Raw genomic sequence first — 27447 nt, 5'->3', positions numbered from 1 at the left:
TTACTTGCCTATTTCAAACGTTCCCTTCTCCAGCAAGGTTTGCCAAACTCAATAAATGTTTGGTAGATGACCTTGTTTTTTGCTCCTTGTCTATCAAAACAGATGTCAAAACATCGGAAAAAGAAAGAGAAGTCCGAGGGAAACAGCAAAAAACACGTGGCAGACTTGTCAGTTTTGACAGATTTTACTATGAAGATGGGTGTGAAGGTGAAAACGGCGATTTCAACGACCGTTCAAGGAGCGACTATTTCGAACGGTCGGGTCCAATAGGGAAATCCACGTACAATAATAAAGAAAAAAAAAAAAAAAAAAAATATTGGGATGCACTTCCTCTAGGGTCCAAAATTGGACAGTTACCCTAATCGATTAAAAATTAATCGATTATCACAACGATGAATCGATTAATCGAAGTAATCGATTATTTTGCGACATCTCTAAGCGCGCAAAAAGTGTCTGTGTTCGGTGTTGCAGTCCCAAAGTGCGGAAGTTCAAAAGTTGCAAATGTTGTCTGGTTTAAACTCTTATTAATCTCTTAAAACAAGTTCCCGTGATTCGATTGTTAGGATATTGGTAAACTATTATTTCGGTGCAATTCTTTCGATAAAGATTGAGTGTTTTCCGCTGCTGTTGTGGATATTACTGTGAGTTGAATATTTAGCACATTATCACATGGGTTTCAGGTAGCCATGGGAGGTTAGAATAATCAAAACATTGAAACCAAACTCGATTGGATTATCTATTGGTTTTAATTGTTTGAGCCTGAACTTATTTCTGTTGAATAATATTGTATAATGTGATGTGATTGGCAAATGCAAAATAAATCAGCGGAAGAAGAATGTAGCATGGAACATGATTCCAAGAATCGCGATATTCGATCGAGCAAACTTCCTTTCAGTAACTCACCAACACAGCTGTGCGAAGTTGCTTACAAAAATGTAAATAAAAATTAGAATCAAAACAAAGACCGGATAGAGCTTTCCACAGGGCTCCCCCCGATCTATGAGATTTCATTGCCGCCGCCGCGATTTTATCGTTGGGTCACTGCAGGCAATGTTTCATTTACGCTTTCACACCAAAGGGGACAGTATCACAGTCGCCAAGCGATAGAATCGCGCCGGGTGTGTTTGGGGGAACCTTTAAGGTTTTTATCCCGAAACAATTTGAAAATTTTAGTTTATTTTTGTTTTTATAAATAATACCGCAAACAATAATAATTTTCATGAAATAACTTTCACCGCCTCTGATTTTTTTTATTACAGTTAAACCTCCATGAGTCGATGTTCTATATGACTCGATATCGACTCATGGAAGCAAATTATTCCATATTAAAAATTATTTTCTGGATTACGATGGTCCCTTCAAACAGCATCCCTAGGATTGTATACCCGCATAATAAAAAACAACATGTTATATGGTCAGAATCATTATTACGATGTAAGATATAGCTTCACAGTTTACGTTGCGATTATCGAATACTTTTCGATCGATTCAACCATAACTGCTCGACATCATCACTAAATGTCAACATATAACATGCTGTCTCTAAAATGTTCTTTATTTCCTGCATTATATGTCAACATTTTATCATACTGTTGAGCGAAAATTTTGCACGCGAAAACAGACGATTTTTTATGGTGACATAACTTAACAACCCATTCAACATATTGTTATTTGTCAAATAACCGTACCACAAACTGTTAAAACTTTATATGAGATTGTTCATTTACACTTGTCAACAGTAAAGGATACTATTGTCGACCGCACGGGAAAATATCCATGTACAGTTTGTAATTATGCGGGTATTCCACATCTCGATATTTCCCTGAGTCGATGGTCCCTTCAATATCGACTCATGGAGGTTTTACTGTAATCACTTCTGAGTACCTGTCAAGAATGTTGCCATTTCGACAATAAATTAGGGGTTCCATTGACGTATTTTGCCACATCAACATATTTTGTGAAAACAAAATAAAAAAATGCGGATTTTGTCAGATTTCCTATTTTATCACTCAAAATTAACCAGGGGGTAATAAAATCAAGATATTACTGTACTATTTTTATCAGAAAAACTCAAATGTGCAGCCCAATTGGGTTGTACACGGAGAAAAAGTAGTCCAGTTTGAAACAACCAAAACGTTGTTTGTTTTTCAAATTAAACATTTGCCTGATTGTTATAGGTACTATAATAACTACTTTTCCCGACAACATTGGTTACTTTCTCTACCACCAGCCCTGCAGCAAAGACATAAAGTGAATTACGTCTCAGCACTTCCCTGCTTTGTGTTTATCATCGCGCGCCGTTTGTTTACTGAGTAGTGTTTCTAATTGAAGACTCGTTTTAGGGAAAGCGCCCTTGACACCACGTGGTACACTCGAGAGCTGAGTGCAAACGTCAGCGTTGCATGTGCAACCGTGCCCCAGCTCTACTGAAAAAACTGCTAGTCCGGTCGAGCGGAAGAGCGTCGATAGCAGCAACAGTTTCTCCGCAGAACAGGAGGCGATCATCCTTCCAATCAGCCCCAACAGTAGCAGCAAGAGCAGCAGCTATGAAGTACATTCTTGTTACCGGGGGTGTCATCAGTGGCGTCGGCAAGGGTGTCATCGCTAGCTCCTTTGGCACGTTGCTTAATGCGTGCGGGATTGCCGTCACATCGATTAAAATCGATCCGTATATTAACATCGACGCGGGAACTTTTTCGCCGTACGAGCATGGTAAGTAAGTGGCTAGTGGGTGACGAGGAAGGTTTTGTTTTTCAGAAAGATGCATTTATTTATAGCTTTTCCCCTAGGCCATCATATCATTTGGTGGGGTGATTTCTGTTTGTTATTACGTTTCCGTTTTTTCTCTGTGAATGGTAAAAATGTCGTAGGGGAACGGTTCGCCACTTCATCTCATAGCTCCTATTTCAATCCCATCAAAAACAAAGCAATGGAAAGGAATTTGGTTTGTTTATTATTTTTCTGATTTTTTTCAACAGTGAGCACGCATGTTGACAAAAAGAAACGACGAATTTGGTGCCGTATTTCTTTGTTTAGCGATGAGATGGATATATGTACAGTGAGATGGAGATCGGAATATTTCCCCTATATGCCAAGAGAAATAAACTTTAAAATCATAGAATAGTATAGAAAATTAAGTTGCGTTTGAAGAAAAGATATTTTACTTATCAGCAGTATTCAAGGTGCAGTCCCGAGCAGATGTTTATCCATGCTGCCGCACTCGAATGAACATTCGCTTCGGGCTCGAACGTGTGTTGATAACACAAAATAAAATTAAAAATCAAAATTGTGTGTTCATTATACAGGTGGGCCTATTCTACGAGTCGAGTGACGTGAGGTGAGTCGATTTTAGCAATTCTCACGTGAGGTGACCATGTTATTCAGATGGGGCTATACGACTCTTCTCACGTCATTCTAGCAATCTCACGTCACTCCACTCGTAGAATAAGCCCAAGGATAAGAAAAGTCCCACCTCGCACTGCTATGCATTTTTAATTACTTTTAGATTTTTTTGAAGGAGCTCCAAATTTAATTTGATTGCTTTCCTGTGCAAAATTTGTTTATATTATTTTTCCGCCTCTTCTTCGACATCGAAAAAGGTGAAAATTTCGATTTATAAGTTGTAGGTATATAATTTGCTCTGAAAGTCCAACTAACTTGCACTGACATGTCTTAACACAAGTGAGAATAGTATTTGGGCTTATTCTACGAGTGGAGTGACGTGAGATTGCTCGAATGACATGAGAAGAGTCGTATAGCCCCATTTGAATAACATGGTCACGTCACGTGAGAGTTGCGAAAATGGACTCACCTCACGTCACTCGACTCGTAGAATAAACCCAATTATTATGAATTTGTATACTGGGGGTCGCTTTTTACGTCGATATTTGAATTCACGCGGAATTCTTTACGAAGTTTTTTACACGGTTTTTTAAAAAGTGAAAACTACTGCAAGAACCTTAGCTCACGCACTTTTTGTATTAGGGCACCTCCCATTCCCGTTCGCACCGCTTATTACTTGGGCGCATTAGAACTAAATTTTAGTACACAATTAGCATTTGCAGATTTCTAGTGATGTACGAAAAATCAAGTCATATGGTTGAAAGACGGCCGAGTTATTAACCTTGCGGGCAAGAATGGGGGGTGCTGCCCAAATGGACCTCCTTCCTACTTATAATTCAATATGTTCAATACGGTGTCAGGCCATTTGGCCGAATAGTAAAAAAAAAAATTGACCTCACACACTTAAAATAAATCGCAGATTTCTTTGAAATTTCACCGAAATCTCAACAGCAGAACTGTTCGGTGAATAATTTTACAGATTTTCGGTGGTTTTGACAGTTGAACAAAGGAAAAATCGCCGAAAATTTGGTGAAATAGGGTAACCGGCGGTAATGTTGGCCCTGGATGTAACATTGGCTCATCACGCAAATTAATCAATATTTCAGCGATAATACGTCGATTTGTAGGGAGATATTAACCACTGCTTCTTTAGAAAAGTGTATAAAACATATATCTGCTTCATAACTCTAGATTTATAAACTTCTTAAACTATTAAAAGCAATTATCTTACGTGAAAAATCACTTTGACTCGGTTTTTTAGCAGCCATGATTCGTTGACTTATGCAGGCTGGCTGTGATAAAGTTTTTCTTTTCTTCCAATATAAGTGTTTTCTGAATGAACATACCTGCTTTCGCACATCAGATGAATGGATAACAACCACACTATGTCAGCTAGCATTTTTAATCCACAATTACCATTAGTATGGGGATATAATTAACCAAAACTTTTTTGGACAATACTGGGGGCACCCGTAGCCAAATGGTGGCATGCGCTTTCGATTTGTAGCACTACGTTAGTATAGCTCTAAAACTCTAAAATCAAAACATTCTCACCAATAACCAGTACTGGAGAAAATAACCGAAAACTGCATATAGAATATCCGATGCTTGCGATTAGGTTGCTGAGAATTTTTGTAAAAATAGGTTAATCCAGAGTCTATTATATAGAGTTGCGCAAAGAGGATCATCTTACTCTTATTCTGAATGATGCTCTTGTTATTATGTTGAAAACTTTCATTTTTGTTCAACCCTTCAAGTGACTTCACGGGAGTGATCACTTCTAAAGCATTTTAATTCGATAACCAAAGTCGCCTACAGAGTGCAAACACGTGTGTTTCTTGTTGCAACTTTATTGGGGGGTGATTTGAAGTTTTTTGAAGCTGTTTCTAAAACAAATCTAATACATTTAAATTCATGAGTTTTAATTCGCCATAATAATCATCAGGCGATAACAATACTTCCGCCATACCAACAAGCATTTGTTTACTTTGCTCGATAGGTAGACGGTTTGACAGTTCAATAGGTAGATTTGGCTTCACTCTTTGCGTAACTCTATATATAACTAGTCGACCCGGCAGATGTTGTCCTGCATAGTAGGCGAAAATGCGCGTTGTGAACTGCTCATGCGAAATTTCCATATGAATCTTAATTTTAGTTTTTGTCCATTTACTAAGCTTTATTAATAATTTTCACATCAGGAAATATCATATAAACCCGTCGGAAACTCTAACGAATATATCTGCTGAAGGAGGGAAGAAAATCCATCCAGCCGTTTTCGAGTTATGCGGATACGAACACAGACTATTTCATTTTTATTATATAGAAGACTAGTCAACCCGGCAGACGTTGTTCTGCATAGCAGGCGAAAATGCGCGTTCTGAGCTGCCCATGCGAAATATCTTAATTTAAGTTTTTCATAATTTCTCCACCCTTACTTGTGATTTTCGAATGAAACATATCATAAAAACCCGTCGGAAACTATAACGGACATATTTGCTGAAGGAATGTGGAAAATCTATCCAGCCGTTTTCGAGTTATGCGGATACGAACACAGACCATTTCGTTTTTATTATATAGATAGACTCTGGGTTAATCCACTCAGCGTTTAAGTTTCACTCGCAAATTACATAACGCTAAACTCAACCCACACCAAGCCTCTAGTAATGCTTCATGTATGGTAGAGTTCTGAAATTTATAAAGTCCTTAATGCACAGACAAGTATCCTCCCACATAGAGGTGTGCGCCGCCGCGCCACGCCGCCGCCGCCGACAGTTTTTGACACGCCGCCGCCGCCGACATTTTTGCGTCGGCGCGCCGCCGTTTAAAAATTGTCACGCCGCTGATCTATAATTTTCCACGCCGATTTAAATAAAGCTTCGAAGCTTCAGTGCTTTTTCCGTATAATTTCCTGATAGATCTTCACAACATTACGTTGAAACTCCAAAGAATTTTTCGTGAAGATACCAATTATGTCCATGAAAATTCCATACAATATCTTGTTGAACCTTCGTAAAAATTGCGAAGGAGTTCCAGTTGAAATCCAAAAAAAAATCTAATCGAAATTCAATTTTTGAACCGAAAAGAGCTGTTCGGTAGAAAGTTACAAGGCTGAAAGTTGTTAGGCCGAATCATTTAACCGAAAAGACTATTTGGTAGAAGCCTACCCGAGCAAAGCTTCAGAGCAAATCGATAACTTGTTTTAATGCTGTGAAATCATAGAATTAAGTAAACATCTTTTTGATCGTTAATTAAAATAACAAAACGTATTACAGAATTATCTTACTGTGACATCAAATCAAAACTATTTCTGCTGTCGATAAGAGCAAATCGAAAACTAAATTTGATATTGGTTTCTGATAGCAAAATAAGTACTCAATTTAATGTCATATCATTTAATTTAGTAATCTACAGCAAACTTGAGATCAAAATATGTAGTCAGTCATGATGATTTACTCAGATTTGAAAACAAATTATGAATCAATTTGATGACAAAATCAAAATATGTTTCATATGCTCTTATTATGTTATCAGACTTTTTAAGGACATTTAGCCTAAAGATATTTGGCCGAGAATGTCCTTTGCTCGAACAGTTCCTTTGGCTGAAAAATTCGTGAACTATTTTCAAGTTTCGAAAAATTTACCAAGGAAAATTGTTTGGGATTTACGTGAGAATCTCTTCAGAGTTTTTACGGGAAGTTGCTCCAAATTTCTACAGGAAAATATTCGAATTATTCACAGAAAGTTCCTATTGAGTCTCTGTTGAGTTTTCTTGGTAATACACACAGAAAATTGTGACTAGTAAAGGAGATGCTTTAATCCTTTAATGTTGACTTCTTTAATCTAGATTAGTTAAGACGGTTAGTTATCCTTATCCTTTATTACACGGATACAAATTTCATCCATTTGCTTCAAAAATATACATGTTTATTTCCAAAATGGTAATATGTTTGAATCAAACATATTTATTTTTAAAACCAAATTGAATTCCTGTTTGTTTTATACATACACTAGTGGACAGTCCCTCGCTCGCTCTTGCAAAAGTAAACAAAAACTCGAGTTCGGATCGGATCCGATCGGAAGTCAGCAGAGGAGCAGGAGCAAAAGTAGAAGCATATGTTTTCTTGCTTCCAAATTGAGGATAGGGATGTTTTTCAGGTACAGGAAGGTAAGTAAATGAAATATGAACGTTTGGAATTGTGAAATCTGGTAGTCAAATGCTACCAGAATATGAAAATTGGTAGAATTGATAAGAGAATATAATAAGGGGGGCGAACCAAAACAATAATATCCATGTTTGCTTCAAACATTTAGCTGGTTAAAACAACTTGAAACGCACATTTGATTCAATAAAAAGTTTATGTTCGCTTCAAATGCAACAATATGTTTGTTCCAAACAGATTTATTTTTGATGCCAGAACAAACTGAATTTATGTTTAGATTTACCAAGAATATGTTTGTTTTTAACGTAGTTTTTCTGCGTGTAGAGTGTTTTTTTTTTCGCAGGGAGAAGTCCATCATTAAACGGCTAGTTTGGCATAGCCATTGAGGATTGCTTTTGGATTTCTACAGAAGATTCTTTCTATTTTCGATTAGAAATTCTTGATAAGTTCCATTGACCGAAAGTGGCAGACGGCCGAACTGGTAATTTGGCCGAAAAAGCCGTTTGCCCTAACAATTTGTCCGGCCAAAACGATCGTTGGTCAAAATGCCGTTCAGCAGAAATAATTTTTTGACAGAATGGGCCATTTGGGCCATTTTTTGACAGAATGAGCCATACTTCCAAATTTCAATGACTGAACCTCGTACTGAACTGTTAATATGGTCAGAAATGGCCACTTGTTTGACGAAATGGTCTTTTTGTCAAATGACCATTGAACAAAATTCTATTTTTAAGTCGATGCTGGACTTCAAGGCAAAAGACATCCAGCCACCATTTATCAAACGTATCACGGAAACTGTTATCGGATCAAAACTGATTTGACCGAAGATGTAGTTCGGCTGAAACCGATGTAAAACCAAAAGGAAAATTTGGTAAAAAGTTGTTTACCACAACAGATCATTTGGGTGAAAATGCCGTTCGGGTGGAAAAATCGTTTGACCGAATATACATTTGACCAAAAATGCCAATTGGTAAAAAATTTCATTTGGTAGAAAGAGCCATTTGGCCAAAAAATGTCCTTTCTGCAACCTTCTTTGAAAAGTGTCGTTCGGCTGAATTGATCATTTTGCAAAAAAGGTGTTTAACCGAATAGGTCATTTGACAGAAAATGCCGTTCGGCCAGAAGGGTTGTTTTGCAGAAAAGACATTTTTGGGCCAAATTACCATTTCTACCTAACGGTATTTTCGGTCAAATGATCTATTCGGTTAAACGATTTTTTCGGCCAAATTACCAGTTCGGCTGAATGTCCATTTCGGCTGTATGTCATTTTTGTTCAAACTACATTACACTAGTCGTTCGATAACTGCAACATGTTTTCGTTTCAGTTGGCGAATGGCGTTCGATAACTGCGACGCATTCTAGACGTCAAACAATTGTCAGACGTCGTCAAAATAGAAGTGCATCTGATTAGAGATGGGCGTTTAGATCCGAAACTGTTGAAATGATCCGGATCTTTGGTGTGAGTGAATGATTCGTAGCTCACTTTTTGAAAGATCCGTTTCATCATATCAGCAGCTTATCTAATCACTTATAAGGGCATGACAAAATGAAAGATTATTGTTAATTCATGTTTAATATGCTTGAGAGCGAGAAAGGGGTACATTTATTATTTGTAAGGTCCAATCAATAGTGTGAGTCTGAATGGCCACCGTTTCATCATTTTGCATTCTATTCATTCTATTCTATTAACATTTTGTTCCAAAGATCCGTATGTATGAATGATCCGGATCATCAAACTGAATGACCCAGATCTGATCCGTTGAACAATGTGATCCGTTGAACAATGTGATCCGTTTTGCCCATCTCTACATCTGATTGTTCACCGCTATGCAGCTATCATCGACTATAACAACGTTTTGAAGCTCAGCTGTCCGGTAAATGCAAAACTGATGTAACTTTCGAAATGCAGTTATTTCAGTTTTGCAGTTAAACAACTTTTTGTTATCAAACGTCTACTGTACATAGAATTCCCCGTAGAATTTTCGTTGATATATTTTGAACAAGCCTCAGCGGAAATTCTAAAGAAGTTTCCGTTAAACTTACGGAGAATTTCTCCTGAAAATTCCAGAGAATTTTTCTCGAAAACTCGTTAGAGTCTTCCGTGGAAATTCTTAAGAATTGACTGTTTTATCGTTGGCCATGCCAGACTAGTCGTCTTTATTATTCTAGACTGAGAAAGCCAACGGTAAAACACCCATTCTACCACCCGCACTCTACTACACTTATCAATAATGTTCTGTGTAAATTTGGAAGAATACTCAACAGAAACTCAACAGGAACTTTTCATAAATTTATGAAGTTTTTCCTGAAGAAGTTAAGAACATTTTTTTGTGAAAATTCTGAAGTTTCTCATGTAAATTGCGACGAATTTTCTGCTGAAATTCCAAACAATTTTATTTGGGAATTCAAAAGAGCTTCTCTAGGTAATTCCAAAGATTTCTCAAAACTTCAAACCATCCGAAAATATTTTCCCAATTTTGGAAAAACTTATAGATTTTTCTGGAGAGGTTCATTAAATTTTTCATGCGAAATTCAAAAGATCCTTGTTTGAATGTTTTAAAATATTCCGAAAAATGTAGAAAAAATCTTAGAAAAACGTAATGAAAAAATCGTCACGCGGATTCACGCCGCCGACGGCTAAAATGGCTATCGGCCTGACGCCGAAAAACGCCGCCGCCGCCGACCAAAATTCTGACAAACGCCGCCGCCGACGAATATCGGACCGGCGCACACCTCTACCCCACATCATAAAACGTCATGTAGTTTGTGAACGACGCTTTTCTCGAATCACGATATAATCGCTTTCATTCGCAGAACATAGCAAAAATAATAGCCTACCTTACGGCTTCCAAACACGATTCAAGCATCAACCTTTCGTGGTTCGATACACCATTTTCTTTATAATTTCGCAAGTAAATGATTCAATTAGTGTATGAATATTTAGTTTTAACATCTTTCGGACGAATCCTACAAACATTTTCTCAATTAATAATGGAAAGATACAATGGATTGTATGTTTCATTAAATAAACTTTCAACGTCATTTCATGTGAATAATTTCAAGTCAAATTACTTGACAAATACATAATCATCATAATTTAAATCTATTATTGCTTGCAAAAAGTATTTAGATCTGTAAAATGGTACCGAAAAAGCATACTTTCAACTCCGGAAGTTGAAACACGTGAGAGTTTTGAGAGGATTCACCACAGCTGATCGATATAGAGAGTAGTGGAATCAAACGCACCTACCAATCATGAAACTTCAATGCAGGCAGAGTTAAAAACAAGCATCCAATAATTGTATTTATTAATAATTGTGTAATAATATCAGGTAGTTGGCACAGTTATAACTCTTTATGCACAGTACAAAGCAAGAAATTGCCTAGAATAAGCTCTACAATTGGCTTTCTTCAGTAGTGCGTTATGCATCACTCCCACCTAAAGCATTGTTTATGTTTTGGAAAAAAGTTTCTTTGAGAGTATCGCGAGAGCGAGAGCAACACAACTGCCATGAAACCAGTAAATCTCAAAATTATGCGGCAGCCAATAATTAACGTATGCAATTTGTTTGAAGGCACAAAATGGGGGCTAGAACATGTAGCCTTTTTGCAATTGCAGTTTTCAAATTACCAGTTCGGCTGAATGTCCATTTCGGCTGTTTTTTGTCAAACTACATTACACTAGTCGTTCGATAACTGCAACATGTTTTCGTTTCAGTTGGTGAATGGCGTTCGATAACTGCGACGCTTTCTTAACGTCAAACAATTGTCAGACGTCGTCAAAATAGAAGTGCATCTGATTAGAGATGGGCGTTTAGATCCGAAACTGTTGAAATGATCCGGATCTTTGGTGTGAGTGAATGATTCGTAGCTCACTTTTTGAAAGATCCGTTTCATCATATCAGCAGCTTATCTAATCACTTATAAGGAAATGACAAAATCAAAAGATTATTGTTAATTCATGTTTAATATGCTTGAAAGCGAGAAAGGGGTACATTTATTATTTGTAAGGTCCAATCAATAGTGTGAGTCTGAATGGCCACCGTTTCATCATTTTGCATTCTACTCTATTAACATTATGTTCCAAAGATCCGTATGTATGAATGATCCGGATCATCAAACTGAATGATCCAAATCTGATCCGTTGAACAATGTGATCCGTTGAACAATGTGATCCGTTTTGCCCATCTCTACATCTGATTGTTCACCGCTATGCAGCTATCATCGACTATAACAACGTTTTGAAGCTCAGCTGTCCGGTAAATGCAAAACTGATGTAACTTTCGAAATGCAGTTATTTCAGTTTTGCAGTTAAACAACTTTTTGTTATCAAACGTCTACTGTACATAGAATTCCCCGTAGAATTTTCGTTGATATATTTTGAACAAGCCTCAGCGGAAATTCTAAAGAAGTTTCCGTTAAACTTACGGAGAATTTCTCCTGAAAATTCCAGAGAATTTTTCTCGAAAACTCGTTAGAGTCTTCCGTGGAAATTCTTAAGAATTGACTGTTTTATCGTTGGCCATGCCAGACTAGTCGTCTTTATTATTCTAGACTGAGAAAGCCAACGGTAAAACACCCATTCTACCACCCGCACTCTACTACACTTATCAATAATGTTCTGTGTAAATTTGGAAGAATACTCAACAGAAACTCAACAGGAACTTTTCATAAATTTATGAAGTTTTTCCTGAAGAAGTTAAGAACATTTTTTTGTGAAAATTCTGAAGTTTCTCATGTAAATTGCGACGAATTTTCTGCTGAAATTCCAAACATTTTTATTTGGGAATTCAAAAGAGCTTCTCTAGGTAATTCCAAAGATTTCTCAAAACTTCAAACCATCCGAAAATATTTTCCCAATTTTGGAAAAACTTATAGATTTTTCTGGAGAGGTTCATTAAATTTTTCATGCGAAATTCAAAAGATCCTTGTTTGAATGTTTTAAAAATATTCCGAAAAAATGTAGAAAAAAATCTTAGAAAAACGTAATGAAAAAAATCGCCACGCCGATTCACGCCGCCGCCGGCTAAAATGGCTATCGGCGTGACGCCGAAAACGCCGCCGCCGCCGACCAAAATTCTGACAAACGCCGCCGCCGACGAATATCGGACCGGCGCACACCTCTACCCCACATCATAAAACGTCATGTAGTTTGTGAACGACGCTTTTCTCGAATCACGATATAATCGCTTTCATTCGCAGAACATAGCAAAAATAATAGCCTACCTTACGGCTTCCAAACACGATTCAAGCATCAACCTTTCGTGGTTCGATACACCATTTTCTTTATAATTTCGCAAGTAAATGATTCAATTAGTGTATGAATATTTAGTTTTAACATCTTTCGGACGAATCCTACAAACATTTTCTCAATTAATAATGGAAAGATACAATGGATTGTATGTTTCATTAAATAAACTTTCAACGTCATTTCATGTGAATAATTTCAAGTCAAATTACTTGACAAATACATAATCATCATAATTTAAATCTATTATTGCTTGCAAAAAGTATTTAGATCTGTAAAATGGTACCGAAAAAGCATACTTTCAACTCCGGAAGTTGAAACACGTGAGAGTTTTGAGAGGATTCACCACAGCTGATCGATATAGAGAGTAGTGGAATCAAACGCACCTACCAATCATGAAACTTCAATGCAGGCAGAGTTAAAAACAAGCATCCAATAATTGTATTTATTAATAATTGTGTAATAATATCAGGTAGTTGGCACAGTTATAACTCTTTATGCACAGTACAAAGCAAGAAATTGCCTAGAATAAGCTCTACAATTGGCTTTCTTCAGTAGTGCGTTATGCATCACTCCCACCTAAAGCATTGTTTATGTTTTGGAAAAAAGTTTCTTTGAGAGTATCGCGAGAGCGAGAGCAACACAACTGCCATGAAACCAGTAAATCTCAAAATTATGCGGCAGCCAATAATTAACGTATGCAATTTGTTTGAAGGCACAAAATGGGGGCTAGAACATGTAGCCTTTTTGCAATTGCAGTTTTCAATACAGTTTTTATTTTTCTAAACTTCTTCACTTGCAAATATGGTAAATATTTGGGAAATAAATTATTCATATAATAGTATTTTCGTTAGCATGTCTTTGGTAAGCGTGCTATTGGGGGAATCTAAAACGCACTCTCACAATCAGTGTGGTAGTATTTTACATGCAACCAATTGGAATTCACGCTCAATAAGATGATTTGATTTTCTCTATTTATTTGCATGCTGCCTTTATTCAACGCAAGGAAAATGACTGGTACTATAAACAGCAACCCATCTTTATCTTTCGTATGTTCGAAATCAACAATCACTTGTCCCAAGTGGGCTGAAAAATTATTCACCTGATAGGAACAAGGATGCCGACATTTTGTCCATTTCTCTCGAGACTTTCGCTGGTTTAAGGTGGTTATACAACAAAGCCACAAATCGGCCATCTTGGAAACCACGTGCTTTTTCAAGTGATTTTTCAAGAGCACAAATTGAGAGAACCACAACGCCAATGGGGATGAAACACATTCGTAGATCGTTTCCTTACTCATGCTAAACAATCGACTTTAATTTCAGCATTGTACGACAATTATTACGCTAGATTTGAATATTTGATAATAGGAGTAGAAACTCGTGTGGTGAATTTAAAATTCACCACTTGGCTTGATTGTATAATCACCTTAAATGAGATATTGCAGACATTCATAGTCGTTTTTTGCTATTTGGCATCAAAACCAAATGTAAGCAAGCCGGCTGGTGGAATAATTCTGGTTGGAAATGCAATATATGAAGAATTATAGCGATAAATTTGCTCAACCGTAGCACAATGGGCCAAGGTTTGAGCCGTTACCCCTAATTACCGAACATATCTGCTGTTGAGATTTCGGTGAATTGAAGCAAAATTCACCGAAATCTGTGAAATGATTTAAGTGTGCAGTTTACGAGGGGTTCTTTTTCCTACTTCCTTCTTCATTTTTCCTTCTTCTTTCTTCTTTCTTCCTACTTCTTTCTTCATTTTTCCTTCTCCTTTCTTCCGTCTTCTTTCTTCATTCTTCCTTCTTCATTATTCCTTCCTCCTTCCTCCTTCCTCCTTCCTTCTTCCTGCTTCATTCCTCCTTCTTCCTTCTTTCTTCTTCCTTCTTACTTCTTCCTTCTTCCTTTTTAATTCTTCCTTCTTCCGTCTTCCTTCTTCATTCTTCCTTCTTTCTTCTTCCAACTTATTTCTTCCTTCTTCCTTCTTCTTTCTTCCTTCTTCCTTCTTCCTTTTTTCTTTCTTCTTCCTTCTTCCTTCTTCCACCCTCCTTCTTCTTCCTTCTTCCTTCTTCATTCTCCCTTCTTTCTTCTTCCTTCTTCCTTCTTACTTATTACTTCTTATTACTTCTTCCTTCTTCCTTCTTTCATTTTCCTTCTTTCATCTTCTTCTTCATTCTTCCGTCTTCCTTCTTCGTTCTTCCTTCTTCCTTCTTCCTTCTTCCTCCTTTCTTCTTCCAACTTCTTCCTTCCTTCTTCCTGTTTCCTGTTTCTTTCTTCCTTCTTCCTTCTCCTTTCTTTCTTCTTCCTTCTTCCTTTTTCCTTCTTCCTTCTTCCTTTTTTCTTTCTTCCTTCTTCCTTTTTCCTTCTTGCTTCTTCCGGCTTCCTTCTTCCTTCTTCCTATTTCCTTCTTCCTTCTTCCTTCTTTCTTCTTCCTTCTTCCTTCTTCCTTCTTCATTCTTCCTTCTTTCTTCTTCCAACTTCTTTCTTCCTTCTTCTTTCTTTCTTCTTCCTTTTTCCTTCTTCCTTCTTCTTTCTTCCTTCTTCCTTTTTCCTTCTTCCTTCTTCCTGTTTCCTTTTTTCTGTTTCCTTCTTCCTGTTCCCTTTTTCCTTCTTCCTTCTACTTCCTTCTTCCTTCTTCTTCCTTCTTCCTTCTTCTTCCTTCTTCTTTCTCTCTTCTTTCTTATTCCTTCTTCATTCTTCCTTCTTCTTCCTTCTTCATTCTTCCCTCATCCTTCATCCTTTTTCCTTCTTCTTTCTCCTTCTCCCTTCTTTCTTCTTTCTTCTTCCTTCTTTCTTCTTTCTTCTTCCTTCTTTCTTCTTTCTTCTTCCTTCTTTCTTCTTCCTTTTTCCTTTTTCCTTCTGCCTTCATCTTTCTCCTTCTCCCTTCTTCCTTATCCCTTCTTTTGTCCTTTTGCTTTCTTTCTTATTCCTTCTTTTTTTCTTTCTCATTCCTTCTTCCTTCCTTTTGCCTTCTCCTGTCTTCCTTCTTCCTTATTCTTTCTATTTCTTTCTTATTCCTTCTTCTTTCTTCCTTTTTCCTTCTTGCTTCTCACTACTCACTTCGTAAGGAAACGTATTTCAACTATTCGGCCAAACGGCATTCGGCCAAATGACCCTTTCGGCCAAATGGCATTCGACCAAACGACATTCGGCCAAATGACCCTAAACCTTCAATACAATCTGTTGAGGGTTTGTGGGAAACAAAATAGGTTGACCCATAGTCAACATTATCGAAATATCTTCTTCTCTTCCTCAATGGATCTTTATTCCAACTGTGTTTCCTATTTAGTTTCCAACTAGCATTAGCAATCAGGTACACAGTTATTAATTGAAAGCTTTTCTATGCCTGACAATGAATAAACTATGCCCAGAGTGTCGAGAAAGTTTTCCACCCGAAAACATTGTAACAGGCCCCACGTTACAATTATTTTATCTATTTTATCTTCTTCTTCTTCTTCTTCTTATTATTATTATTATATTATTATTATTATTATTATATATATATAAAACTCAATGTTTGTATGTTTGTATGTATGTTTGTATGTATGTTCCAGCATAACTTCTGAACCCATTGACTGATTTCAACCAAATTTGGAGCACTCATTATTTATCTTAAGGAGACGACGATAGGTGGGTTAGAGATACTCTTTGGAAAAGGGGGAGGGTGTTGGGGGAGGGGTATTGCTTAGTTATTGATCAACTCAGTGTACCTTTTGAACCCCATTGGCCGATTTCAACCAAATTTGGAACACTCATTCTTTATCTTGAAGCAACGACGATAGGGGAGTTAGGGATGCTGTTTGGAAAAGGGGGAGTGTGTTGGGGGAGGGGTATTGCTTAGTTATTGATCAACTCAGTGTATCTTTTGAACCCCTTGGCCGATTTCAACCAAATTCGGAACACATATTCTTTATATTAAGGAGGGGGCGATAGGGGTGTAGATCATGCTCTTTGGAAAAAAGGGAGGGTGTGGGGGGAGGGGTACTGCTTAGTTATCGATCAACTCAGTGTAAATTCTGAACCCCTTGGCCGATTTCAACTAATTTTTGAACACAAATTCTTTATCCTACAGAGGGGACGATAGGGGGTTAAGCATGCTCTTTGAAAAAGGGGGAGGGTGTGGGGGGAGGGGTATAGCTTAGTTATCGATCAACTCAGTGTAACTTCTGAACCCCTTGGCCGATTTCAACCAAATTTGGAACACAAATTCTTTATCTTAAGGAGGGGACGATATGGGGTTAAGCATTCTCTTTGGAAAAGGGGGAGGGTGTGGGGGGAGGTCTATTGCTTAGTTATCGATCAACTCAGTGTAAATTCTGATCCCCTTGGCCGATTTCAACCGAATTTGGAACACAAATTCTTTATTTTTAGGAGACGACGATAGGAGGTTAGGGATGCTCTTTACAAAAGAGGGATGGTATGAAGGGAGGGGTATTGTTTAGCAATCGATCAACTCAATGTAAATCTTGAGCCTCATGACCGATTTGAACCAAATTTGTATCAAATATTGTCTGTCCTAAGGAAGTGATTTTAGTTGATATGAGTAAGTCATTTTGAAAAGGGGAGGGTGTGGGAGAGGGGTATTGTTTAGTTATCAATGAATTCAGCATGACTTCTGAACCCATTTATCGATGTCCACCAAATTTGGAACTCATATTATCTGTCTAAGGAAGACTATATCAGACTGGGTAGAAGTGTCATAGCTGAATGAGAGGGATTGTATATTTATTGAACGAACAGTTTAGCATACCTTTTTATAGCATGGGTCACTTCAAACCAAACACGTAAACACGTAATCTCTACCCAAAAGAAACTATTATATAGAGACTGGAAGGAACTTTTAAAATGGAAAGGGGGGGGGGGTATTTATTGGGGTTGGGTATTGTTTAGAAAACGACTTAATTTAAAATCCCTCTTATTTAGTACATCCAAGGTTCTTTGACATTGTACAATGCTTTGAAAACAAATTGCCCGAATTCCTTAAAAATAGCAAATCCTCGACAATAACATTTTCCCGGTAATAACATTTCCCCAAAAATGACTAACTAAAATGATATTTCCCAAAAATGATACTTCCCGATACACATATCCCAGAATATGACATTTCCCTGAAAATGACATATCCCTGAATGAAGCAGGCCATTAACATAACACTATTTGGCCTAAGGTCATTCGACATGAAGTCAACATTTGGGATAAATAAGAACAGCATCAGAAATATCTTGCATAGGAAGCAAGCATTTGCTGGGTATTAAACAATCATAATTGAACCGGTGCCAGCGAAAGTGGTACATGTTACATTGAGTAAATTTTTCAGGAGACGCATTTTTCCAAAAACATCGAATAATAAATTCATATTTGCAATTTTTTGCAACTTAACTGTACCAACGTGTTATGACTGATGTGCCTAAAGATAGTAGAGAAAAATAAGCGAAGTTTATGACAAATTTCAAGTTGGAGTAAAGAACTCAAAATTGATAAAAATGGTTTATGTACCACTTTCGCTGGCACCGGTTCAATTGTTACCCTTCGTCGGAATAATGGTATGCCCAGTGAAAGGCAATGATTAATGTGTTTCCTTCTGAATGGTGGATGTGTTGCTTCTTTAAAAGTAGGCATTTGCCCGGAATAAGGCAATGGTGGGTGTGATCCCTTCTTTAAAAATATGCGTTTGCCCGGAACATGGAATCGATGGATGTTTTTCCTTCTTTAGAAAAAGACGTTTGCCTGGAATAAGGCTTTTCAAACCCACGATCCCTTCTTCAAAATCAGTCAGTGTTTCCAAAAGCCTTCTTTTAATCAAATGATAAAATATGAATAAGTAAACACAATTACCCTGTTGACCAATTGGTTTTATCATTTTCCGATGCCGAGGAAATGCCGAGGTTTCATATGAGATTTTGGTCCATCAGTCAAATCCCGCAAATATATTTTTATTGCGTATTGCGCTTTTTGTCTACAGCAATTAGTTTGCTGTATTCATAGCTGAGCCTTTGTACAGGATTCTTATCCTATTTGGGCACTTCGAATCAATTAATGCTACTTGGCATCAACGATTCGATGTCTGTGTCTGGAACGAACTTGGGACAAATCCCAACTGAACATTATATTGCCTACTTTCGGGCTTTCCTCTTGAGTCCAGACCAGTGTTGTAAAATGTCATTTGCATTCGTTTGTATAATTTTCCCAGAACTTTTTTCAGAAGGTAGCTATCAATTCATGTTGTACGACGAACTTATAGCGCTTGAATGGACCTACAACTTTGTCTAACAAGACTTTGCTGTAAATATGTAATCTGGGGCGTGGGAGGCAAAATGTCATCCAAATGACATTATGTCAAATGACACGTGACATTTTGGAGAGTTTTCACTCTCCAGCCTCAGATGTACTTAGAGCAATGTACCCTTGGACAAAAATATAGCCCTACTCAAGCGTTATGAGTTCATTCAAAATTATGGAATAAATTTGGCTTCTAAAGAAAGTTATGAACAAATTAGTCAAATGACATGCAAATGACATTTTACAAGCCTGGTCCAGACACAGAATCAACAAATAAAACATACACAAAATAGCACAAACGATACAGACTTGATCGAATATTTACAACTAAACGAGCACAATAAAACCAACCGTAACACAACCTTATCCAACAGCACAGAATTTTTCATGAATCGGAGAGCCGATTCATGAAAAATTCTTAAGTCAGCTAGTGACGAAAAATCTGACTGACAGACTGAAAACTTAACCTAAGCCACAAATCACAAAAAACTAAATCTATTCTAAACCTCAATAACGGTAGCGAATCCTACCAAAAGTGCCTGAACGCCAACGAGTCTTGGCAAATTGTCCTATAATCAGATTCTTTACTACACTAAACTAACTCTGTTGATCCTACATTGAATTGGATTACAAATGATTCTCGCGAAAAATCAAATGAATCCCACACTAAACAAGCAAATCGATACTTGTCGTAATCTCAAATCTACATTCGTATCATTGTGGGTTTTTAGCTGGGCGCCAGTGTAACAGGCCCCACGTTGGGCGCCAATGTTGGATTCGACCTTGCCAGAGGGCAAAGAGCAAGGGTCGGACCGGCTAGTAAACATAAAACGCCTCAAGACATACATAAATTGTGTGCAAACATTTTATTTCTTATGCTCTATCTGCTCTTCATCAATTTCCCCTGTGTATCTCAACTTCTTCAACGACACGGCGTACGGCCACCTCGCAAACACACCGCTCCATGAGCCCGTACCTGCACTGCTCCCGCTATTGATGCCGACTAGGGGAAAAACTTGGACCGCACATCGGTCGCCACTTTGACTGAGTCCTGAAATGCCTTGGTGCACAGCGCGGGTGTGATCCTGTTCCCGGACTGCAATCGTCGGGAGAGAATGGCTTGCTGCCAAAATCGCACCTTGAGTCGCCCGTCGATCGCACCTCAAGCCACCTCTGTTTGCACGGCTTGATCCAGTCGGCGCCGAGTGCCGTTTCCGCCAAAATCCGCAACGAAAACAATTCCCAAACAAGAGCCCTGCCAAACGGTTTATGTCAGATATGTTTTATCATTTGCGTTTCAGATAAACTTACTCCTAGGAGGCTCTCTTGTACGGCGAATGTTTGATACGTTGGCTACCGGTCGCTATCCGTTGTGGTAGGAAATTTCCGTATGCTGGATCCTATGCACGTTCTGCCTATATTTCGGGATTATAACGGATTAAACGCCCATCCGTGCATTATTGTCTCACAACTAACCTGGCTTGCTCAATGAACTTCGCTCGAGCACACTCCGCGCGGGGGAATTTATCCGCACCCGTAACTGTGGAGAAGTCCCTTCCGTGCCGCCTCAAGTCCTCTGCTGCTCTTGGTGTGTACCCCGCTCGGTCTTATTCGGTCACGGCAAACCGAATGGTCAACCCTTGTCTGGAAAATGCCGAAATCGAAACCGATATTGGTCTGCTCTTTACGCGACCGCCAAATAGACTAACCTTGAGCTATGTTTGGAGTTTCCTCTCCTGATGATCTGGCGATTTATCGGCTGCGTGGCACTTTTTCCCGTCTTACGAACACGATGGGTTTATCCGAGACCTCGCTTTCCGGCCCAGCCTTTTGTTGTCCAGGAGCACTCCACCGATGCAGCGAGCGTGGCAGTCGGAATCTTTTCTTCGTCCCCACTGGTGACAGTCAGACGGTATGTGTGAGCCGCGAACGGAAATGACGGATTTTCGTTCAGTCACGAACGACAGGAAAATTCTTTGTTGCTTTTTCGGATTCAATCCTAGTATCCCTTGCAGCATAACATTTGATCCGCAAGGTGTCATAACACTGTCATCGGCTGGGTGTTAACTTATGCTTCAAGGTTTATTTTTGTATTTTGGTTTGCACACATAACGTAAAAGAGTGAGTTAAGCTCCTAAATTACGAACGTAACAACATCTAAGACTGGACCGAAACATGCTGGTGTCTTTTATCGAACATTTTATTGCCGTTTATTGAACATTTTTTACGTTTTTCGTTTTTCTGGAAATATTGTATGTAGTACATGTTTCATTCAGTTTTAATAACAGAAATAATAACATTATGTTTATTAGGGTGGCTCAAATTAGTTTGGGAAAAACTTTTTCCAATTTTTCTGATGGGCCGCCCTCTTATTCGGTTCTATTTGATGCCCTGATGCTCTGGACAAAATTTCAGCCAAATCGGTCAACGTTTAAGCGGTGCTAAACTCGTTGGAAGTTTATATGCAAAAATGTATGCAGAAACATCAAAAAAGAGTGAATTGCAGTTGGACGGCACAACTTACGATGAAGAACTATGATACTCATTCAGATCTTGAAGAATTAAATACAGAATGTTATGCAGAAAACCGCAAGAAGATTAGAGTTTGACCGGCTAAGTTATTGGCATTTCTCTGAAGTGGGGTTTGAGCAAATTTCGTTTCTTTTACCTTTGAAAAGAAATAAATTCACCCCTACAACACTCCGGTAAAATGCTAATATCTTTGCCTAATAAACTCCAATCTTCTTGTGGTTTTCAGCATAACATTCTGTATTTAATTCTACAAGAACTGAATGAGTATCATTGTTCTTGATCGTAAATTGTGCCGCCCAGCTGCAAATCACTGCTTTTGGATGTTTTTGCATACATTTTTCTATATAAACTTCTAACGAGTTTAGCACCGCCCAAACGTTGACCGATTTGGCTGAAATTTTGTCCAGAGCATCAGGGCATCAAATAAAACCGAATAAGAGGACGGCCCATCAAAAAAGTTGAAAAAGTGTTTTTTGAGCCACCCTAATGTTTATCTTTGCTAACACACTTATTTTGTATTTGAAAGTGAGTTAGCTTCAAGCTTAGGTTTATTTTCTACAATATTCATTAAGCTTCATGTAAAACACGATTACAACAATGCATCGCGAATTCCCTCGTCAGCCCAGTTAAAAAGCGGCATTGGTTAACTGGGCTGGTGTTTTAGCCCAGTTAGCGAACAGTTGCTGTACTTCCTAGCATTATTCGGGTTATCATTTCCATTCTCTATCCTGCACTACAGGTGAAGTCTATGTGTTGGACGACGGAGGAGAGGTCGATCTGGATCTAGGAAACTACGAACGATTTCTAGACGTTACGTTACATCGCGATAACAACATCACCACCGGGAAAATCTACAAGATGGTCATTGAAAAGGAGCGCGTCGGCGATTATCTCGGCAAAACCGTTCAAGGTAATTATATCACAATTATCCTTAGATATTGCAGGGATCCAAACTAACAGGGTTTTCTGATCTACAGTGGTTCCGCACATCACCGATGCCATACAAGAATGGGTAGAGCGCGTGGCCAAAAATCCAGTTAAGGACGGGAGTGAACCGCAGGTGTGCATCGTAGAACTGGGCGGTACCATTGGCGATATTGAGGGTATGCCCTTTGTCGAAGCATTCCGCCAGTTTCAGTTCCGCGTCAAGAGAGAAAATTTCTGCGTCGCACACGTATCACTGGTTCCGTCGCCGAGAGCTACCGGCGAGCCGAAAACAAAGCCCACCCAGGCAAGTGTCCGGGAGCTGCGTGGTCTGGGTTTGAGCCCCGATCTCATCGTTTGTCGCTCTGAGAAACCCATTGGGCGTGAAGTGCAGGACAAGATAAGTAACTTTTGTCACGTAGCTCCTGAACAGGTGGTATGCATTCACGATCTCTCGTCGATATACCACGTTCCGCTGTTGATCGAAGAGGCGGGAGTGGTTGAGTTTTTAAACGAGAGGCTTAAGCTGGAAATTCCTTTGCCTAAGCCGGCGCGCCTCATGCAGAGCTGGCGTGACTTGGCTGAACGTGTGGATAACGTTTACAAGAAAGTCACCATTGCATTAGTGGGAAAGTATACAAAGCTGGAGGATTCGTACGCTTCATTGTCCAAGTCGCTTCTGCACGCATCGCTTGCCGTCGGTTATAAGTTGGATCTAAAGTTCATCGAAGCCTGCCATTTGGAGAGGCAAATGAAGCAGGAAACGCCACACCTGTACTATGAGGCTTGGCAAAGTCTCACCAATAGCAAGTAAGTGATTGTTTTGGTGGGATCAGTACAAAAGGCCGAATCACAAAAGGCCGAACCACAGAAGCCCGAATCACAAAAGACCGAAAATATTCTAGCATACCACAAAAGGCCGAAAACCCAGAAGGCCGAACCACAAAAGGCCGAATGATACAAAAGGCCGAATCTCAAAAGGCCGAATAACACAAAAGGCCGAATCATTACAAAAGTTTCAATCTTTCAATTAAGAGAACTTGGAATATTCACAAATTTACGTTTACTTTTATTATACTGCCCCATTAGGAAAAACTTGTCCACGTGTTTTGCAACTACTAGCAGCGATCTAATCAATCTTATTCAGTTGAGGTATTTAACGTCAGTTCAACGTCGAAGCTCTATTTTTTAATTGTAAGTAGTTGCATGAAGGTGTTTACAGAGTCAATTTGATTCCTTATATATTGCATAATAGATCAATCTTCATTGCAGTAATTAAAGCATGAACACACGTATAAATATTATCACTTTAAAGTAACGGAGTAATCCAAGAGCTCTCTTTTTTCTTCCTTTGCTGGCGTAGTAATCATTATCAGTAGTCTTGGGAAAAGTTAAATTCCCAAATCTAATGCAAGAGCCCGAGTTAAATTCCACCGGATTCATGGCTCACAGAATCGAATTGCCGATTTGCATCAATGTAGGAGTTGTGCGCTTCATGATGCTTGGTTGTACATTGTGCTAATGATGCGCACTACTCATGATCTAATTGCGACATCAGAAGCTAAACGAAATAGCCTTTTTCAATTATTATGCTTTTGACCAAAAGCTGTATAACTTGCGGTAACGCGCTGTTTCTCAATGCATATCATTTTCTCCCAATTTAAGAGAAACTTACTTCACAAGACTTCACTGAGAAATCACAAAATAATTCGAATATTCTAAATTATATTAAGTAGGTATTTGAATAAAAAAAAGTCTGAATAAAATCAACAGACCAACAAAGTGGACCGGAGCGAGCGCGCGCGCGCTCCGGTCCACTTTGTTGGTCTGCCGATTTTTTTTCGGCCTTTTGTGATTCGGCCTTTTGTGGTTTCGGCCTTTTGTGATTCGGCCTTATGTGATTTCGGCCTTTTGTGGTTTCGGCCTTTTGTGCATTCGGCCTTTTTTTGCTTTCGGCCTTTTGTGATTCGGCCATTCGTGATTCGGCCTTTTGTGATTCGGCCTTTCGTAGTAGACCCGTTTTGGTTGTTATGGCTAAATTGGTGTAACTTTGCAGCCAGGAGGAGATTAGTACATAAGGCCAAAAAATTTTAACAAATTAGCTTGATGACTGAACAATTTGTAATGACTTTGAAGTCCCATTTTACGGTAGAGCTAATCGATGTTTCGATTATTATCGTTTATTCCAGTGGCGTAATTGTGCCGGGGGGTTTTGGGTCGCGTGGAATGGAAGGAAAAATTCGGGCTTGCCAATGGAGTCGAGAGAACAAGAAACCTTTTCTCGGCATTTGTCTTGGTTTGCAGGCAGCAGTAATCGAGTTCGCTCGAAATGTGTTAAATCTAGAGGTAGTTTTGGTTTCAATTCTTTAATGTTTACTAATAAATAAAGAGTGTTATCATTGTTGTAGGACGCTAATTCCACAGAATTATGTGAAGATGTTAAACATCCACTTGTTATAGAAATGCCGGAACATAATCCCGGATACATGGGAGGTTCAATGCGATTGGGAAAACGAACCACGTTGTTTAAGGAAGGAAGAAGCATTATAAGTAAATCCTTTTCAAATGCCATCAGGTAATCAAAAAAATAATCATACTTTTACATCTGCAGAACAACTCTACGGTAACGTCAGCCAAATCGAAGAACGACATCGCCATAGGTATGAAGTGAATCCTAAATACGTGGCACAATTGGAAGCTAAAGGGCTCAAATTTGTCGGCCACGATTCCGAACAGACGCGAATGGAAATCGTTGAATTGGAAAACCACCCCTACTACGTAGCGACACAATTCCATCCAGAGTACCTATCGCGGCCCCTAAAGCCCTCACCTCCATTTTTGGGACTTATCTTGGCGTCTGTAGGCAAATTAGACAGCTACTTGAAACAAGGAAATAAGCTATTGAACTCGGCGCCAATAACGAGCGAGAGTTCAAGTGATGATGATGGACAGTTGTATAAGCAAAACCGACTCAAACTATCGAAGGAACCAGTCCCGGAAGTAAATGGCCTATGCAACGGTTCGACAAAGCCTGTCACTAATGGCCACCATGAAGACAATTGAAAAGCGTTGATTGATAATCAACTTAATGTTTTCAAAGGTTTTATTCGCTAAATATTAGCCATATTTTCAAAAAGTATTCACTCAAAGTGAAGAAAAAAGTAAGAATAAAATGGGGAGAGCATTAGCAAATATTTTCGTACATTATTGTATTCCCGTCATAGTTTCTCAAATCAATGAATGTAACATTCGTTTGCTAAAACTCCAATGTATCAGAACGTTCTTCCTGAGACTACCTTCCAATACGGAAGCGTTGCAGCATAAAAAAAAACGATTTCATCGGATTCCTAGCCTATGCCGGGAGTCAGCATGCAGACGGAAATAGCTGCCGTAACTTTATTTTTAATCTAAGATGCCGGCCACATTAAACGCGACGTGCGACGCACGAAAAGAAATAACAATTATTATCAATGAAATGTCACATTGCACAGTCGCGTCGCCTCACGCGGTCACGTTTCCTCTGGCTTAAGGGGTCGTACATTAATTACTTAAGCCATTTTTGTGGGGGTTTCAACCCCGCTTCCCCCATGTGTGATTTTTTGATACAAAATATTGTTTATTTAGGTATATGGATCGTATGAAAATAACAAACACCTTTCCTTCATAAGTACTTACGTAATAAGTGTACAGCCCCTTACTCTTAAGAGCAGCGAAAAAAAGTACATATATCGTAAGTATTTGATCCTCCGTGTTTTTGCTCGTACACGGTTAGATAAAAGTACCTAATATTAGGTACTTTTCACTCAAATCGGGGGTTTAGTGTGGGGATCCAATATAAGGTATTTTTTTCTTGAAATTAAGTAAAATTCACTTAATATTAAGTAAAACATACTTAATTTTAAATAGAAATTAACCAAAAGTTAGGTAAATTTCACTTAACTTTTGTAAACATGAGATTACATACTTAACGTTGGGTTCCCACACTTTACTGCCCTTGTTGAGTGGTGTTGCTCTTCATTTTATGGCAACAAAGGAAAGAGGGAGGGAGATGCAAGAAAAAAAGTACCTAAAATTAGGTACTTTTATCTAACCGTGTACACCTTTGAAGATTGAAACATTTCTCGCGCTTAGTTTCATAGGGGCGTAACTGTATTGCTCGATTTCTCTTCGTCGAAGTTTTTTTTTTCTATTATTCTACCGGATTGCGCTAGTTTGTCGATGATTCAATAGTTTGGTGTGATAAAGGATGATTGTATCTTTCACTAGAATCTATAATCACGGTGATAGCTTTTGAAACGATTGAGTTGTAAACAAAATATAAAATCGATTTAGAGAAATCGATCAATACAGTTACGCCCCTATGAAACTAAGCGCGAGATTAATGGTTTAATTTTTCTTTCCTCCACAACTAAACTTATTCAATAGAAGGCTATAATAGTCCTAAAGGTGGTGAATGATACAATCCAACTTCTTACACGGAAAATAAAAAAATATTCTGAAAATTTGAAAACTGCGATAAGTCAGCATTGAATGAGAAAATTCTCAAGCTCTAATATGTTGAACAATCAAAAAAGATGAATATATTCATAAAATTATTTTATTGGATAAAAAACTCGAAAAACAAAATTTAAAAAATTATCAAAATATGAAATTGATAATATGGCTAAAATTTTAAATGCCAAAAAGTGTTCCGATCGATATTTCCTCTCCTAGAATATGTGGTCTTGATGCGATGGGTGGGCTTACGCTATTCGCACTGAGATGACAATCAAAGACATGTCCTGTCGAAGTGGTATCACATGTTGACTATTTTTGTTTGGTGTCGCGTGTTTATCTGGCATTGACGCACTGATTTAACGCATGTGCATGTGATCCAACAGACATCGTGTCTTGGAGCCTTGAATGGTAATGCACAGGGCTGTGCAATGTCAGGATGCTCTTTGTACATTCAAAGAAAACT

General features: G+C 38.4%; 1 protein-coding gene and 1 long non-coding RNA gene across 2 annotated transcripts; one reads left to right on the top strand and one right to left on the bottom strand.

Annotated features, from left to right (window-relative positions):
- The first annotated feature begins 447 nt into the window (after nucleotides 1–447).
- LOC134212436 (CTP synthase) lies at nucleotides 448–25679 on the top strand. The gene is made up of 7 exons (XM_062690294.1): nucleotides 448–641; nucleotides 2343–2712; nucleotides 22303–22473; nucleotides 22541–23297; nucleotides 24677–24833; nucleotides 24896–25037; nucleotides 25099–25679. The coding sequence occupies exons 2-7, from the start codon at nucleotides 2403–2405 to the stop codon at nucleotides 25548–25550; spliced, it is 1989 nt and encodes a 662-aa protein (XP_062546278.1). The 5' UTR covers nucleotides 448–641; nucleotides 2343–2402; the 3' UTR covers nucleotides 25551–25679.
- LOC134216552 (uncharacterized) lies at nucleotides 19970–20989 on the bottom strand. Its single transcript, XR_009980723.1, has 4 exons — nucleotides 20741–20989; nucleotides 20508–20675; nucleotides 20343–20446; nucleotides 19970–20286 (listed from the first exon to the last, which is right to left on the bottom strand). It is a non-coding gene; the product is annotated as an uncharacterized LOC134216552 (long non-coding RNA).
- Nucleotides 25680–27447: the final 1768 nt, after the last annotated feature.

Source organism: Armigeres subalbatus, chromosome 2 (assembly GCF_024139115.2).
Source record: "Armigeres subalbatus isolate Guangzhou_Male chromosome 2, GZ_Asu_2, whole genome shotgun sequence".
NCBI lineage: Eukaryota > Metazoa > Arthropoda > Insecta > Diptera > Culicidae > Armigeres > Armigeres subalbatus.
Note: the sequence above shows the minus strand (reverse complement) of the source record. Positions and strands in the feature narration are given on the sequence as shown.